This window comes from Salvelinus alpinus, chromosome 13 (genome assembly GCF_045679555.1).
Source record: "Salvelinus alpinus chromosome 13, SLU_Salpinus.1, whole genome shotgun sequence".
Classification (NCBI taxonomy): Eukaryota; Metazoa; Chordata; class Actinopteri; order Salmoniformes; family Salmonidae; genus Salvelinus; species Salvelinus alpinus.
Window position 1 is genome coordinate 297,777 of NC_092098.1, and position 17,318 is coordinate 315,094.

Consider the following 17,318-nt stretch of genomic DNA (forward strand, 5'->3'; position numbering starts at 1 on the left):
GGCAACATTACCTCCTCCACACTGATCCTCAACACGGGGACCCCACAAGGGTGCGTCTTGGTGAAGAAGGCCCAACAGCGACTCCTCAACCTCAGGAAGCTGCAGAAATTTGGCCTGTCACCGAGAGCCCTCAGTGTTCTACAAGAGCACCATCATGAGCATACTGTCAGGCTGCATGACAGCCTGGTACGGCAACTCCATCGCTGCTGACCGCAAGGCTCTACAGAGGGTGGTACGCTCAGCCCGAACGCAACATTTGGTGCACACCGCCTGCCCTTCAGGACACCTACATCACTAGTGTCACAGGAAGGCCAAAAAGAGCATAAAGTACCTCAGCCCCCGAGCCACAGTCTGTCCTCCCCGCTTCCATCACTCAGACACATGCAGTATATGAGCATCATAAATAAATAAAAGGTTAAATAAAAAAAAATACAAATAAAATCATGGCAAAAACTGTCAGACTGGCCAATAGCTTCTACCCCCAGACCATCAGGCTGCTGAATACTAGGCAGCTACCTACCCCTCCTGCTGCACCTTGTATGGACATTTATCATTGTTACAGTTGTAAACATGTATATGCTATTATTTGTATTAATCTTGATTGGTTAGACGAGCCAATCGCTGATGACTTTGTTTTGTACAACGCCCCTCATTTTGACATCACCACAAACGACTTCAATGACGACAGTCTCAGGACAGAAATATGTAGCGATCGTAGAGCAGCAGAATAATTCAGTTTGAGTCATAAGGCAAGATCCGTTTGCCCTGGCATATGGAGTGCTTACTCAACCCCCCCCCCCCCCCCCCCCCCCATAGCTACGCTGTGTGCAGTGAAGGATTTTGATTAGACAGTGACTCGACCCTCCAGTTTATATAACTTTGCATAGCTCTCGGATTTCACTTTGCCTTCAATAATAGCTATGACCATATCATTTCAATAAATCAAAACACGGCATGACAAACATTTACCCTCACCATGAGGTTAAGCTAGTGTAGAGCAGCACTGTACTCTCCCCCCACTAGTATCATTCACTTTGAATCCCAACCCTGTGCAAAAAAACAACATTAAATGGTCAATACTATCATCCTCAGTCATTTGTGTAATACAATGAGACTACATTCATATATCCCGAGTCATCACAATGAAACGTTTCTTATTTAAATCGTCTTAAATCCACTCTTTACTGCACCTGATGCTAGATGGTTTAACAACCGAGTCGTTAAAGATTGGCGTACTCCTCATGTGGGAGAAGTGACAGTCACAGTTACAGCTTTGTTCTTGAGAGAGTGGTAGTCTCTACAGGGGGGATTTATAGAGCGAGATCCTTCCTGAGGATGTCCAGGGTGCCACTTTGTGTTTGTGTCACTGTCCTAAGGCCCACGGGTCTCTGGGCGACTACTACAGTGCCTTCAGAAAGTATTCACACCCTGTGCCGGTTCTCATTTCCGTCACCATCTATTAGAAATGTTCACAAACTACAAGTTACTATTTATTTGTTTATTGAGCACCGGTGTGTAATGTGCAACAGCGTGCCATATGCGCGAGGTGTTGGGAGCCGGGGGAAGACAAACAGTGGGCACACGGCAAGCTGTAACATAAACAAACAAACACCGCATTTTAGTGATCTCTGGTCCATTGTTAAAATGATCCCCTAATATTGTTAGGAGTCGTTATGTTGTGCTCTTTCTGTATTTGAATGTCTGTTCGCTAACTGCATTTGTTTTCAGAACCTGAGCCGTGTACGTAGCGTGATGTGCATTCCATTTGCTTCGTCTCATCCTGGGTGTTGTAAAGGAAATGACGGTACATTCAGACCCTTTTTATGAAAGGGTTCCCACCACTGTTGATCATGTGATCATGTGCATTTCTAGAAGTAATTGAGTCATGACGTTTGATATTATTTGGCAAAGTTGTATAACTGTTAATTAATTAAAGATAATGAGGTAACATGTAAATTGGTGAATATTGAAGTTAATGGATATGTTGGTTTGTTCCACAGTCATGGTATAAAGAACCTGGCAGACACTTATAAGAAATCCTGCTACGCCCTCCGACGGACCATCAAACCAGCAAAGCATCAATACAGGTTTAAGATCGACTCCTACTACTCCGGCTCGATCACGGATTACAAAGGGAAACCCAGCCACAAGATGCCCAATGACACAAGCCTACCAGACGAGCTAAATGCCTTCCATGATCACTTTCAGGCAAGCAACACTGAACCATGTGTAAGAGCACCGGCTGTTCCAGATGACTGTGTGATCACACTCTCCATAGCCGAAGAAAGACCTTTAAACAGGTTAACATTCAAAAGACGGAATACCAGGACACGTACTTAGAGAATGCACTGACCAGATGGAAAGTGGTGTCACTGACATTTTCAACCTCGCACTGTAGCACTCACATCTGTAGCCATGAAATACTTTGAAAGGCTGGTCATGGCTCACATCAGCACCATCATCCCAAACAACCTGGAACTACTTCAATTCGCATACCGCCCCAATAGATCCACAGATGACGCAATCTCTATTGCATTCCACACTTCCCTTTCCCACTTGGACAAAAGGAACACCTACGTGATAATGCTGTTCATTAACTACAGTTCAGCGTTCAACACCACAGTGCCCTCAAAGCTCAACACTAAGCTAAGGTGTCTGGGACTGAACACCTCCCTCTGAAACTGAATCCTGGACTTCCTGATGGCCCGCCCCCAGGTGGTGAGGGTGGGCAACAACACATCCGCCACGCTGACCCTCAACACAGGGGCCCCTCAGGGTGGCGTGCTTAGTCCCCTCTTGTACTCCCTGTTCACAACACGACTCCAACACCGTCATTAACTTTGTCGACAACACAACGCAGGTAGGCCTGATCACCGACACCGATGAGACAGCCTATAGGGAGGAGGTCAGAGACCTGGCAGTGTGGTGCTAGGACAACAAACTCTCCCTCAACGTCAGTAAGACAAAGGAGCTGATCGCCGAGCACACCTCCATTCACATTGATGGGGCTGTATTAGAGTGGGTTGAGAGCTTCAAGTTCCTCAGTGTCCACATCACCAAGGATCTATCATGGTCCAAACACACCAACACAGTCGTGAAGAGGGCACGACAATGCCTCATCCCCCTCAGGAGGTTGAAAAGATTTGTCATGGGTCCTCAGATTCTCATAAAGCTCTACAGCTGCACCAGCGAGAGCATCTTCACTGGCTACATCACCGCTTGATATGGCAACTGCTTGGCATCTGACCGCAAGGCGCTACAGAGCGTAGTGAGTACAGCCCAGTACATCACTGGGGCTGGGCTCCCTGCCATCCATTCCCTCTATACCAGGCGGTGTCAGAGGAAGACTCCAGCCACAGACTGCTTTCTCTGCTACTGCACGGCAAGCGGTACCAAGTCTGGAACCAACAGGACCCTGAATAGCTTCTACCCCCAAGCCATAAGACTTCCAAACAAGACTGCTAAATAGCTATTCAAATGAATACCTACATTTACCCCCTTTTTTAACTAACTCTGTTGCACTGACTCTATGCACACACACTGGACTCTACCCACACACACTTATGACAGCCAAACACACATGAATACTGACGCCACACACACACATTTTCACACTTACCACATACGCTGCTGCTAGTCACTTTACCCCATACCTATATGTACAGTACATAACTACCTCAATTACCTGGTACCCCTGCAGATTAGTAAAAAAAAAAATGTTTAACCAATTTTGAATTCAGGCTGTAACACAACAAAAATATGGAATATGTCAAGGGGTATGAATACTTTCTGAAAGCACTAAACTATTCTACTATGGGGTTGTTAGATTTTTTGTTTGCAGAGTAAATTTAAATATGGACTGTTCTAGCATCTTTAAAAAATGTACCTAGGCAGAAATATTTTTTCATGCTCTATATTTTTTTTGTCATGGCATAATGATTTTGCTGAGGTGCAGCGCCACAGCTAAATGACTGCAATGGAAACACAAATCTGGCATACAACAGCATATTTCCCGCTCCCGCTGGAGTGGAATTGCCCACATGGCATACTGCAGTCGGCAAATCACATGTTTCAATGGATACGCTACTACCCATGACTCATACTGCGTGTTTTACATGTTCAATTAAGTTCTATTTTTGTGCAGCATTAAAATCAGAGAGGATTCCCAGATTTCCCACACAAAACCATCTACTGGTGTTGGAAAATGAAGGTAAATGTTTTTGAAGGAAGCTTTTTGAAGGACGCCATTTGTTGTCCAACAAAGCCTCGGTCACAGAAAGAGAGAGAGAGAACCTTGGTCTTGAGATAATCATCAGGCTCTTTATAATTGCAGATCCCCCAACCACCCATCAACAGACAGTCTTCTTTCCTTTCCTCCAGATGCACACAGTGAGGCTGTAACCTGCTCCTCCCAAACTGACCCACCTCCAGTAATGTAGAGACCACTCAGACAATGCGATGACATCACTGATGACGCAGATGCCAACCAAGCCTTCAACTACAACAGTATCACACCAGCTTGCTCTGAGTACCTTCTCGGCCCTGCTCAGCATAAAGCCTCGCTATAGAAAACTCAAGTCTTTCTTCAAATAGGGTTACCATTTTATACCCGTTCTTACTATCCAAATGACGTCGCAATTTTGTTTGTCAACGTGTCACTAAACATTCGGAACCCGCGCAAGAACCCTTCTTCTGCTCATAGGCCTTAACCTCTGGCTGAGTAACGTCACACAGACAACGCCACAGCTCCTCACGCTCTCATCAGAGGACTTCCAAAATCCTCTCCCAAGGTGGAAGCCGTGAAGCTGTTGCATCACACACTAGTAAACAACCACACCAGAAGAGATGACCCTCATGTGCATCCATCCATCGGAGGAGAGTAATGTATATGTGCATTTTCTACGTACGCAGTATCAAAGAGCTCAGTGTGTGTGTGCTTAATTGCTCTTGCTTTAGCATTCTCATGTACAAGTGAAGCTGGAGCCACTATGTTAGTGTTTGTAAGCATCTGCTCTACTCTCTCTGTGTGCATTAGTCTGGAGCATTACGCTGTGGAATGAGTCCGCCGGTCAGAGCTGTGTCTGTCTGATGTGTTCATCTGCGTTGTGTGTTAGATGAAAATCTATATGATCCGCCCATCATATGGGCTAACCACCATGTGGATAGGAGCATATGTTGGTACATTAGCCAGAAGCGTGTACTTGTGTTTTTGTACAGTATTAGTCAATAGAGGTGATTATAATTGTAATTACACAGCACCGTGTGTAATTGTGTGTGTGTGTGTGTGTGCGCGTCCTCCCAGAGGACATCTTTCTGTTGACATCCGCGTCACATGTAACCAGCTGTGCTGAGGCCTTATGCCAAATCCCTGGATTACAGAGAGCGAGAGATGGGAAAGCTTCTTAGTTTACCCTGTTGATCATCATCATTGAACCGGACACACACCCACTCCAGGATTCCTCCTCTCCAGTCTTTCTCCCATTCACATAGAGCGGGATCACAGGAGTGCATATGCCTATCAGCAGCACACCGGTGGTAATCTGACTAAAATGGCACTGTGGAATTGTGTTTGCAGAACTGATGAACACGAATGACAATTTCCTGATCCAGCATCTTCAGGAGAGTGGGGGTACAAGGGGGACACCAGTGTCCGTCACACCAAATGATGTGTGGGTATCAACGCCAAAGTCTGTGTGTGGACATGGAATACATCCGTCACATAGTATCAGACACTTGGATGTCAGACCAGCCCAGACTGCGGAATAACACACGCACGGCACACGCACGCAGACATACACACACACACACTCGTGTGTCCCCGGCTTCCTCACCTACAGCGCATTCGGAAAGTATTCAGACCCCTTGATTTTTTCCCACGTGTTGTTACATTACAGCCTTATTCTGAAATTAATTAGATTAATTGTTTTCCCTCATCGATCTACACACAATACCCCATAATGACAAAGTGAAAACAGGTAAAAAACAGAAATACTTTATTTACATTTACAGTATTCAGACCCTTCGCTATGAGACTCGAAACTGAGCTCAGGTGCATCCTGTTTCCATTGATCATCCTTGAGATGTTTCTACAACTTGATTGGAGTCCACCTGTGGTAAATTCAATTGATTGGACATGATATGGAAAGGCACACACCTGTTAATATAAGGTCCCACAGTTGACAGTGCACGTCAGAGCAAAAACCAAGCCATGAGGTCGAAGGAATTGTCCAAGGAGCTCCGAGACAGGATTGTGTCGAGGCACAGATCTGGGGAAGGGTACCAAAACATTTCTGCAGCATTGAAGGTCCCCAAGAACACAGTGGGCACATCATTCTTAAATGGAAGAAGTTTGGAACCCCCAAGACTCTTCCTAGAGCTGGCCGCCCAGCCAAACTGTACAATCGGGGGAGAAGGCCCTTGTTCAGGGAGGTGACCAAGAACCCGATGGTCACTGACTGAGCTCCAGAGTTCCTCTGTGGAGATGGGAGAACTTTCCAGAAGGACAACCATCTCTGCAGCGCTCAAATAAATCAGGCCTTTATGGTAGTGGCCTGACGGAAGCCACTTCTCAGTAAAAAACACTTGACTTCAGAAATAGGTTCAGACTGAATATTACTCACTCAGTTTTGAGTTCGATAGTATTTCCAGGTTCTGCTGTGTTTGTTCTGCAGGTTTTGTTTGTTAGAAGTCTTTTTCTTGATAATCCTTGGTAGTAAGGTTTGGATGTTGAGGTTAGAATCCGGTACCCTTCCCCACAGATCTGGGGAAGGGTACCAAAACATTTGTGCAGCATTTTTTTTAAAAACCTTTATTTAACTAGTCAAGTCAGTTAAGAACAAATTCTTATTTACAATAACGGCCTAGGAACAGCAGGTTAACTGCCATGTTCAGGGGCAGAACAACAGATTTTTACCTTGTCAGCTCAGGGATTCGATCTAGCAACTTTTCGGTTACTGGCCCAATGCTCTAACCACTAGGCTACCTGCCGCCCACTTGGAGTTTGCCAAAAGTTACCTAAAGGACTCTGACCATGAGAAACAAGATTCTCTGGTCTGATGAAACCAAGATTGAACTCTTTGACCTGAAGTGAAGCATGGCGGTGGCAGCATTTCAGTGTTTTATTTTTAATACATTTGCAAAAAATTTAAAAAAAACTGTTTTTGCTTTGTCATTATGGGGTATTGTGTGTGGATTAATGAAAAATAAACAACAATTTAATCCATTTTAGAATAAAGAATGTAATGTAACAAAATGTGGAAAAAGTCAAGATGTATGAATACTTTCCGAATGCAAGGTATGTAGCTCATAGCGTCCTCAACACAGCTCTTAGCCTCAAAGTGGCTGCGTGTTTGGGCCATGGTTTACAGCATGACAGCCTAATGCCAAGCAAAGACGGACTTGGGTGTACACTCAGGTCAAGGCTATGGTAGCCTCAATTGATTCCACGCTCCCTGCACGACACATGGGAATGAGACCTGGGAGTTTGGTAATGCAAGACTAAGGCCATGGGACTCTACCGTGTGATGTCAGGTGGTGACATACACTTAAATCCTTACACTCTAGGCATAGAGTATCGGAAGACAAAGACAGACTTATTTATGAGTAAGATACAACTTTTCTCATTTCTATTACAAAATATAGCCTTTAGTGGACTATCACATATCTGATGATGCTGTGTAGGATACGGTAATGGTAATCTTGGTGGTAATCTTAAACTTGAATAGCTAAGTCTTCATAGCACAACAAGTATTCTATGACAACATCATTGGATGGTGCCAGAGCAGCACTTCAGGATAATGTAATAAAATGACTCAGGTTTCTCCATCCCAACGTAACGACCATGTAATGACACTGATGCCTCTATTCCTCCGGCATATTTTGCCCGATGCAGAAACATAATCGTGACAGTGCACAGGTCAGTGTGAACGTGAGTCACAGTCGCAGACACCATGGTCTGGGACTGTTGCCAAGGTATCTGTTACCGAGTGTCCAGGGCAACATGCCTGGCAGGTGCCTGTGTGTGAGGAGCGGAGAGCTTGACGACGGTGACATGGCTCGCCCCTTGGTTAAGGCTGTTACGGTGACCATATTATCGCCACGAGTCATGAAGGCAGTCAAATTCCATGTGACCATTTAGTCACGGTAATTAGGCTTCTCCAAGCTCTGATGCTGCTGATGGTCATTAGTAGCCTACCAAACCTGCTAACTGCCTGGTACTCCGTGTAATCGGTGCTGTACTGCACCGCTGTAACGCCGCGTGATTGATTGAGACTATAGACAATACACTAATATAGCAGTTAGCCATGACAGCTTTTAAAATAGAACGCTTGTGACCACACACATCTAAATATTTCACTTCAGAAAAAAACATCTTCAGTAGAGATACAATGAAACAGGCATTCTATTTTTGCTCTATTATGGTGGCCACTATAGTAGACATCGATCAAGTGCACAAGGCTACATGTGTGGAAAAATAATGTTCACTGAGTAAAAAAATGCAATAATCCCCCCCACACTCACACGTTACTGTCAAGTTCAACACAACAAAAGCAATATCTTTGGGCTACATCCTGCACATTATTACATTGTACACTTTTTGCCTGTGGACATCTGTTCTACAATGTGCCAGCAGAGCATGACACACTTTGTTGGCATAATTGATCTCTTTCAGGCAAAGAGTACACCTGGCATACCCCTTTTTATCCACTGTATTGAAAAAGTGAGAAAGATGGAAAGTGGCATCCAGCCTATTTTGGATTCAAAACAGCAAATTTCGCCGAAAGGTGACTAGTTTGCATCCCTGGGACATTTGCACTTATAGCTATTGCTACAGCTACTGCTGTGCACATTGCTGCGCTTATAATGAGAAGAAATAGCCTAATAGTTTATGAACATTTTAAGCTAAACGTTCTGATCTGTTGTGTCAGGCTCATTGCTTAAAACAGTTTTTTTTATCCTAGTGGTTATATTAATTTGGGATCTATCGCATCCCTCAACTGTCCCGGACTATGTTTGGAATATTTATTTGTCCCACAGAATAGGGGGATAGTAAATTGAAATAAACTAGTGCTTTTGCTGTTCGTTAGGCCTACTCATCTTGTTGGCTGACGAAAAGTAAATGTGGACAGTTTTTCCAATATCTTCAATATGCGTCTCGGAATTGGATAAGGATAATCAAGGTTTCATAATTATTGGCACTCCTCATTTAGTACTTAGTGCAACCATCTCTGGCAAGGATAACAGTCTTTTCCTGTAATATTTGACAAGGTTAAGGACCACATTTGGAGGGATTTTGGACCATTTCTCTATTCAGATCCTTTCAAGATCCTTCACATTTTTGGGTTTGCGCTTATCAACTGCCCTCTTCAACTCAGCCCACAGGTTTTTGATTGGATTGAGGGCCGGCGACTGAGATGGCCATGGCAGAACATTGGTTCTGTGACAACAAAATCATTTCTGTGTGGATCTTGAGGTATGTTTGGGGTCATTGTCTTGTTGGAAAGTCCACCTACGGCCAAGTCCCAGCCTTCTGGCAGAGGCAACCTGATTGTCAGCCAAAATTGCCTGATACTTGGTGGAATTCATTATGCCATCAATCTTAACCAGTGCCCCTGGACCTCTGGAATTAAAACAGCCCCAAAACATCACTGACCCAACACCATATTTCACTGTGGGTATGAGATGCCTCTCCTTGTAGGCATCTCTGTTTCAACGACAAACATTCCATTGTTGTATCTGACCAAAACGTTCAATTTTGGAGAGCACCTTCTTCTAGTCATAATTGAAATGACGTTTAGGAAACTCCAAGCGCTTGCGTCTGTGTCTTGGGGTCAGAAAGGGCTTTCTTCTGGCAACCCTTCCTAAGCGCCTGTGGTTGTGGAGGTGGCGTCTGATGGTGCTTTTTGAAACCTGGTGACCCCAAGACACCACCAAGGCCTACAATTCTTTCACAGTGATTATTGGGGATTTCGTTGCTTCTCTCACCATCCTCCTCCCTATCCTGGGGGGTAAAATGCATTTCCGTCCTATACCCGTGAGGTTTTCAACTGTTCCGTATCTTTAGATATTTTTTTTTATTGCCCTGACAGTGCTCAGTGGTATATTCAATCGTTTGTGGATCTTCTTGTAGCCATTACCAGATTAATAAAGGTCTATGTGTCACGCCCTGACCGTAGAGATCTTTTTATTCTCTATGTTTGGTTGGTCAGGGTGTGACTCTGGTGGGAAACTCTATGTTTTGCCCGGGTATGGTTCTCAATCAGGGACAGCTGTCTATCGTTGTCTCTGGTTGGGAATCATACTTAGGCAGCCTTTTTTCCTTTTGGTATTTGTGGGTAGTTGTCTTTGTTAGTGGCATTATAGCCTAAGTAAGCTTCACGGTCGTTTCCTTGTTCTTTGTTTTGTTGGCGACATTTATCAATAAAAAGAAATGTACGCTCACCATGCTGCACCTTGGTCCGGTCATTTCCACGACGACAGCGAGCGTGACACTATGACCACCTGTCTCTTTTGAACTGCCAGTTATTTTGTTTTCTTCATGGTGTTGGATGACAAAAGGGATATTTGTATTTTGTATTTATTATGGATCCCTATTAGCCTACTCTTCCTGGGGTCTAGAAAGATTAAGGCAGTTTATACAATCTTAAAAACATTACAATACATTCACAGATTTCACAACACACTGTGTGCCCTCAGGCCCCTACTCCACCACTACCACATACAGTGGGGCAAAAAAGTATTTAGTCAGCCACCAATTGTGCAAGTTCTCCCACTTAAAAAGATGAGAGAGGCCTGTAATTTTCATCATAGGTACACTTCAACTATGACAGACAAAATGAGAGAAAAAATCCAGAAAATCACATTGTAGGATTTTTTATGAATTTATTTGCAAATTATGGTGGAAAATAAGTATTTGGTCACCTACAAACAAGCAAGATTTCTGGCTCTCACAGACCTGTAACTTCATCTTTAAGAGGCTCCTCTGTCCTCCACTCGTTACCTGTATTAATGGCACCTGTTTGAACTTGTTATCAGTATAAAAGACACCTGTCCACAACCTAAACAGTCACACTCCAAACTCCACTATGGCCAAGACCAAAGAGCTGTCAAAGGACACCAGAAACAAAATTGTAGACCTGCACCAGGCTGGGAAGACTGAATCTGCAATAGGTAAGCAGCTTGGTTTGAAGAAATCAACTGTGGGAGCAATTATTAGGAAATGGAAGACATACAAGACCACTGATAATCTCCCTCGATCTGGGGCTCCGCGCAAGATCTCACCCCGTGGGGTCAAAATGATCACAAGAACGGTGAGCAAAAATCCCAGAACCACACGGGGGGACCTAGTGAATGACCTGCAGAGAGCTGGGACCAAAGTAACAAAGCCTACCATCAGTAACACACTACGCCGCCAGGGACTCACATCCTGCAGTGCCAGACGTGTCCCCCTGCTTAAGCCAGTACATGTCCAGGCCCGTCTGAAGTTTGCTAGAGAGCATTTGGATGATCCGGAAGAAGATTGGGAGAATGTCATATGGTCAGATGAAACCAAAATATAACTTTTTGGTAAAAACTCAACTCGTCGTGTTTGGAGGACAAAGAATGCTGAGTTGCATCCAAAGAACACCATACCTACTGTGAAGCATGGGGGTGGAAACATCATGCTTTGGGGCTGTTTTTCTGCAAAGGGACCAGGACGACTGATCCGTATAAAGGAAAGAATGAATGGGGCCATGTATCGTGAGATTTTGAGTGAAAACCTCCTTCCATCAGCAAGGGCATTGAAGATGAAACGTGGCTGGGTCTTTCAGCATGACAATGATCCAAAACACACCGCCCGGGCAACAAAGGAGTGGCTTCGTAAGAAGCATTTCAAGGTCCTGGAGTGGCCTAGCCAGTCTCCAGATCTCAACCCCATAGAAAATCTTTGGAGGGAGTTGAAAGTCTGTGTTGCCCAGCAACAGCCCCAAAACATCACTGCTCTAGAGGAGATCTGCATGGAGGAATGGGCCAAAATACCAGCAACAGTGTGTGAAAACCTTGTGAAGACTTACAGAAAACATTTGACCTCTGTCATTGCCAACAAAGGGTATATAACAAAGTATTAAGATAAACTTTTGTTATTGACCAAATACTTATTTTCCACCATAATTTGCAAATAAATTCATAAAAAATCCTACAATGTGATTTTCTGGATTTCTTTTTTCCCATTTTGTCTGTCATAGTTGAAGTGTACCTATGATGAAAATTACAGGCCTCTCATCTTTTTAAGTGGGAGAACTTGCACAATTGGTGGCTGACCAAATACTTTTTTGCCCCACTGTATCTACAGTATTAAATCCATGTGTATGTATAAAGCGTGTGTATGCATGTGTCTATGCCAGTGTTTGTGTTGCTTCACAGTCCCCGCTGTTCTATAAGGTGTTTTTTAAATCTAATTCTACTGCTTGCGTCAGTTACTTGATGTGGAATAGAGTTCCATGTAGTCATGGCTGTGTGCCAGTAGTTTAGACAGACAGCTCGGTGCATTCAACATGTCAATACCTCTCATAAATAAAAGTAGTGATGAAGTCAATCTCTCCTCCACTTACACGCATATTATTAATATTAGCCAGCGAGTTACCTCATTTTTATACACTAGTGAAACAGGAAGTAACGGCTCAATATAGTTCCTTAAGACTTAGATACACTTAAATAAGTGGAATTTAATTCCTGATTTAATTTTGGTAGATGTTATTTACAATCATCTTTAAGAATGCCATTAATTGTGAAACCTTGATTTGGAGGACATTGATTTTTAATTAAATCAATAAATCATTTCGGTGGGTTCCATTGAAACATTAATAAAGTACAGTATTTCTCACATGTTAGTATTTTGAGTTTCTCTCTATAATTATAATGATATGGTTTATATTTTGTGCATTGCCAGTCAGGGGTGCCTGTAATTTTGGAGCCCACTGTCGCATAGCCAGATCAGGGCCTAACATAAGGACAACTCAGAGTATGCTATTCTGTTCTTCTGAAATAGACGACATTTTCTTAATATCATGTTTCTTTAGACCTGTCTAAAATAAATAATGGATTTATTGTGATGGTGTAAGCTACATTACATGGATTTATTTGACTTTTTAAAATGTAGCTGTTCCAAAGGTCTACATCAGTGGCTTGTAGACTATGCATAGAAGACAGGAGATGCTAAATGTGTAGATGCTAAATGTTAATTAACGGTCAATTACTGCGAGACTGGCAGATATTTGCTTGACAATCACCGGCTGACAAAATGGCATGACCGCCACAGCCCTACCCTTGGATTTCTAGCACTTGTCATACTATAGCAGCACAACTCTGCCGGCTGGTTTTTCAGGTCAGGTGTATTTGAAGATGAGGGGAGCTGGTAAGGAGGAACCAAAGACTAAGACACAGGCATGTGACCACCTCATGCTAAACACCACAGGTTCATTGTGGAGCTGTGTTTTTTACCTTCAAATACAGTAGGTTACAGGTTAAAATGTAGGTTAATATACGTATAGTCCATTAAGTATAGTAAGAGTCCGTTGTTGGGCCTAGCAAAATGAGGGGGGTGAACAGTTGAAGACAAGTGTTATTGGATGATAGTGTGAGGTCAACATGTAAGGCTTTAGTCGGTGAAGGATACAATGACATTTCTTCTACAACCAACCTACTCACAGATGTAAAATTAACCAGAGACTTTGATGTGCTTGGGATGCCCAGTTGCCCACACAAAATACTTGTTGGCCTAATCCAAGATACCGCACAGATTACATCAATGAGAGTTGATTGCGGGTTTTTTCGTAACGCAGAGGACATTAGGTGCCTCTACCAGCTTTGGCGGTTGGCCAGAGTACAAATTAAACACCACATGGGTAAACAGCTTTTTTCTGACTCAGTCTTGTCCTCGTCTTCTCCTGGCGCATTTATTTGCAGACTGGCTGTGAAATGTAAGCAAAAAATGATGTAACCATGTTCTTAACCCCTTGACAACGGGGAGGCTATATCTGGGTTGCTGAACAAGCACCCGTATTTAATTCGCTAGGCAGAGACTGTGGCCGCGGGGTGGAAACGGTGTGCAAAGCATTTAACTTAACAAGCCTTCTGTTCTCTATAAAACACCCCTTTGACCCTCTTTGATTAGAAAGAGAGTTCTGTTGCAGAACTTGTCGAAGGAATATAGCAGTGTGGAATATATGAAGTGATACATTCTACAAGAATGCTGTTGGACCATACCTCAACATTATAATTGCATCTGATCAATTGCACCAGGATGTTATTGTTGGCTGCATTCACGTAACACACAAACTGGATTTTCCTCTATGTCTTCCTGGACTAGACTTACAGGGTTTTGTTGACGCTCTGGTCTTTGTACAGTACCGTCTTTGGGTCTACAATAGCCTTTGTAGGTCAGAACAAGGAGGAGAGCTCTGAGCAGTGTCCCCTTTCACCCTGGGGAGGTGCAGTTCGACTACCTTTAAACTAACACACATACACACACAAATACGCGCATGCACGCACGTACATACGCGCACGCACACGGCACACACATTGAGCTGACTGGTGGTAGTTTGAGCCCCTTTACACTTTAACACGCACACGTCCTTTCACACGCACTCGCCCACACACATACAGATCGTGACGGTCGAAGGTGCCCACTAGGGCAGTAGTCGGAGCAGTGGGATTTGATACAGGCACATCAAACGTAGAGTTTGAATAAAGTAAGAGTACATTAACAGTCTGGTGTCCACCGCAAACACAGGGCTTACAACAGTAGGGCGTAGACTGTCTCTTTGTGACTGGCAGCATGACAGGGAGAAATCAAAGGGTTTTCTAGGCTTGGACGTTGTACTGAAAGTGGACGTGTATTCCCCAGTAATAGAGAAGATAGAGAAATTGTGTATTGGCATCCATTTGAGTGCATCCATTCATCAGAGAGAGTTGCTGCTTATTTCAGCCCTTTCCTTGATACCACTATCTCTGTGTTGCCATACAGGTGAAAAGGGATCATTATATAATCAATAACACATGGTCGGTATTCCAAATGGCACCCTATTCCCTACATGGTGCACTATTTTTGACCGGGGCCCATCAAAAATAGTGCACCATGTAGGGAATACGGTGCCATTTGGGACACTGATGAATGTTCGTACTTTGGGCTTTGTGGGATTGTCTCCCACCCACAGAAATAAGTCAAACATATTAGAACACATCTCTATGGTCTCACCACTCACATGTGGATTGATTCAGTGCTGTTACACAATAACCGTTCTCTCTCGCCTGCTTATCGTGACACTCAAACTCCCACACAGAACTCCAACAATGAGAAGCACTGCCCGCCTCCCTGCCTGCTGCCTGCTGCCTGGAATGATGGAGATACCACTGCCTACACATACTTACAGCACACAGACACACATTATGGCACAATGTTTTCAGATTTCAACATTGCAACTGCTGCTGTGTTGCTTGACAGTTCATGTCAAAACCAGCAATCTGTAACGGGCTAATTATATATTGGGTTTTGATGCTCAATGCTCTTATCGACATGATTTCTTCCATGTCTAATGAATTTGTCAATCTTGCCATAGAGCAACAACAGAAATAACTTACCCCATGTCTGCAGGCTTGTTCATTGAGCACTTTGACCCAAGCCCTCTGCCAATGTTCCCGGAAAGACTTGAAGGAGAACAGTGACGTGAGCAGACCCTTCACCCCGGCCTCGGACGCTGCTCCTCCTCGATCCCGTCCGAGCCAGAGCTCGAGCAGGGTGCCCCACACACCCCCAGCCTGAGTCCGGTGGGAGAGGGTGATAGGTGGGAGTAGCCTGGATGTGGCACCCCAGCCCTGGGTGAGTGACTTGGGGCTCCTGGGGCGTAGTACGGCCAGGGAGTACTGGACAAGCCAGGCCAACACGATGAGTAGGGAGGCCAGGAAAAGACCCACCAGGCACAGCCAGCTTATGTACTGGAGCATCTCCATCATCATGCAGACCCTCTAGGGCTTCTCATATCATCAGACTGGAGGATTACGTTTGGGTCTTCTTTTGTATGCCTATAGGGGTGGAGGGCCAGAGAACAGTCATTCAGGAGTCATTTAGGTCTGCATATTTCTTAATAATCTATTAAGAAATATTCAAGAAAGATTGGATGAATTAGGTTGGTCATTTGAAATGAACTTGGCCTGAATAGATCTAGCCATGACAAGAATCACAAGTTAGATTTGTAATGCATGAAAACTGTAATTACAACTGTGTGTTACTAAAATGCTGTGCACTTGTGGCAGTATAGGCTGTAGTCACATGCAAAACGCTGCATGTGCGTTTGCAGGCACATTGCGTCGTCATATCAAAAGGTTGCCATATTTAGTAACACAACATGCATTACGTAACTCTACAGTAGAATAAACCATGCACAAATAAAACAAATGCTGGTGCTATATTGTTGCTCTTGATTGAAGAGTGAGTGTACCCTATTGCAATAGCCTTTAAAATAGTAAAACACGGAATTAGCCTACAGTGTTATTCACGAAAGGTCGGATCTGACAGCGCCACCATTTAAGTCAGTGGAGGCATCGACAGCAAGAAATCGGTAACAGCGGGATACATTGTGTCCGTCACCCGAATGTGCTTCTGTTGTCATGATCAGCGGTTGTGCTGTTTCCCGATCAATGTGCAACTGCTATTTATATCCTCAATAAGTTGCATGATTGGATATCAACTGTTTTGTAGCCTGCATGCCCTCCGATCATCCGATCCAGTACAAATTCGGCAATGGTACGCTATTGCGTAGGAACTGATGAACTGTCTAGTCGCACAAACAGCGCGTGCACAACCACTCTGAACCATACATTTAAAGGGCCACGCAACATTTTTTTTCCGGCAAGTCCTCCTAGGACGCGCACCAATGATGTCTATCAAGCCTGGATTGCTATTGTTACTATTGGCCATTTCAAGGCATTTCAAAGCCACGGGTCGGCCATATTGGCACTTCCCAGGAGACGCAGGCCTCCATATTGAATGAATGGAATTCTACAGTATTTCAATTACATGTTTCAAGGACATGTATTTATGTATTTTTTGTTGTTGTAGTGGGGACAGTAACATTAGTCATCTCAAAAAATGATACTCCAAGGATTTTTTTTTATATATATTTGTTGGTGTATGTTTAGCTCACATTGTATACCTTAAAAGTGCCAATACATTAAGTTGTTTGTAAGATAATAAATATGGCAAAAATGAATGTAGACATTAATAAATGCATTTCTATAGCTTCCAAAATATTTTTTACAATGGGGGAGTGCCAAGATGGAGT

General features: G+C 43.8%; 1 protein-coding gene across 2 annotated transcripts in view; it reads right to left on the bottom strand.

Annotated features, from left to right (window-relative positions):
• The window catches only part of c2cd2l (c2cd2 like), a 57,190-nt gene extending 40,357 nt beyond the window's left edge, over positions 1 to 16,833 (bottom strand). For both annotated transcript variants that reach the window (XM_071337391.1, XM_071337390.1), the window contains exons 1-2: positions 16,522 to 16,833; positions 15,619 to 16,059 (exon numbers count right to left, since the gene is read on the bottom strand). In XM_071337391.1, coding sequence (XP_071193492.1) covers positions 15,619 to 15,993 — 375 coding nt within the window. In that variant the 5' untranslated portion in view covers positions 15,994 to 16,059; positions 16,522 to 16,833. The remainder of the gene's footprint in view (positions 1 to 15,618; positions 16,060 to 16,521) is intronic.
• Between the last annotated feature and the right edge of the window lie 485 nt (positions 16,834 to 17,318).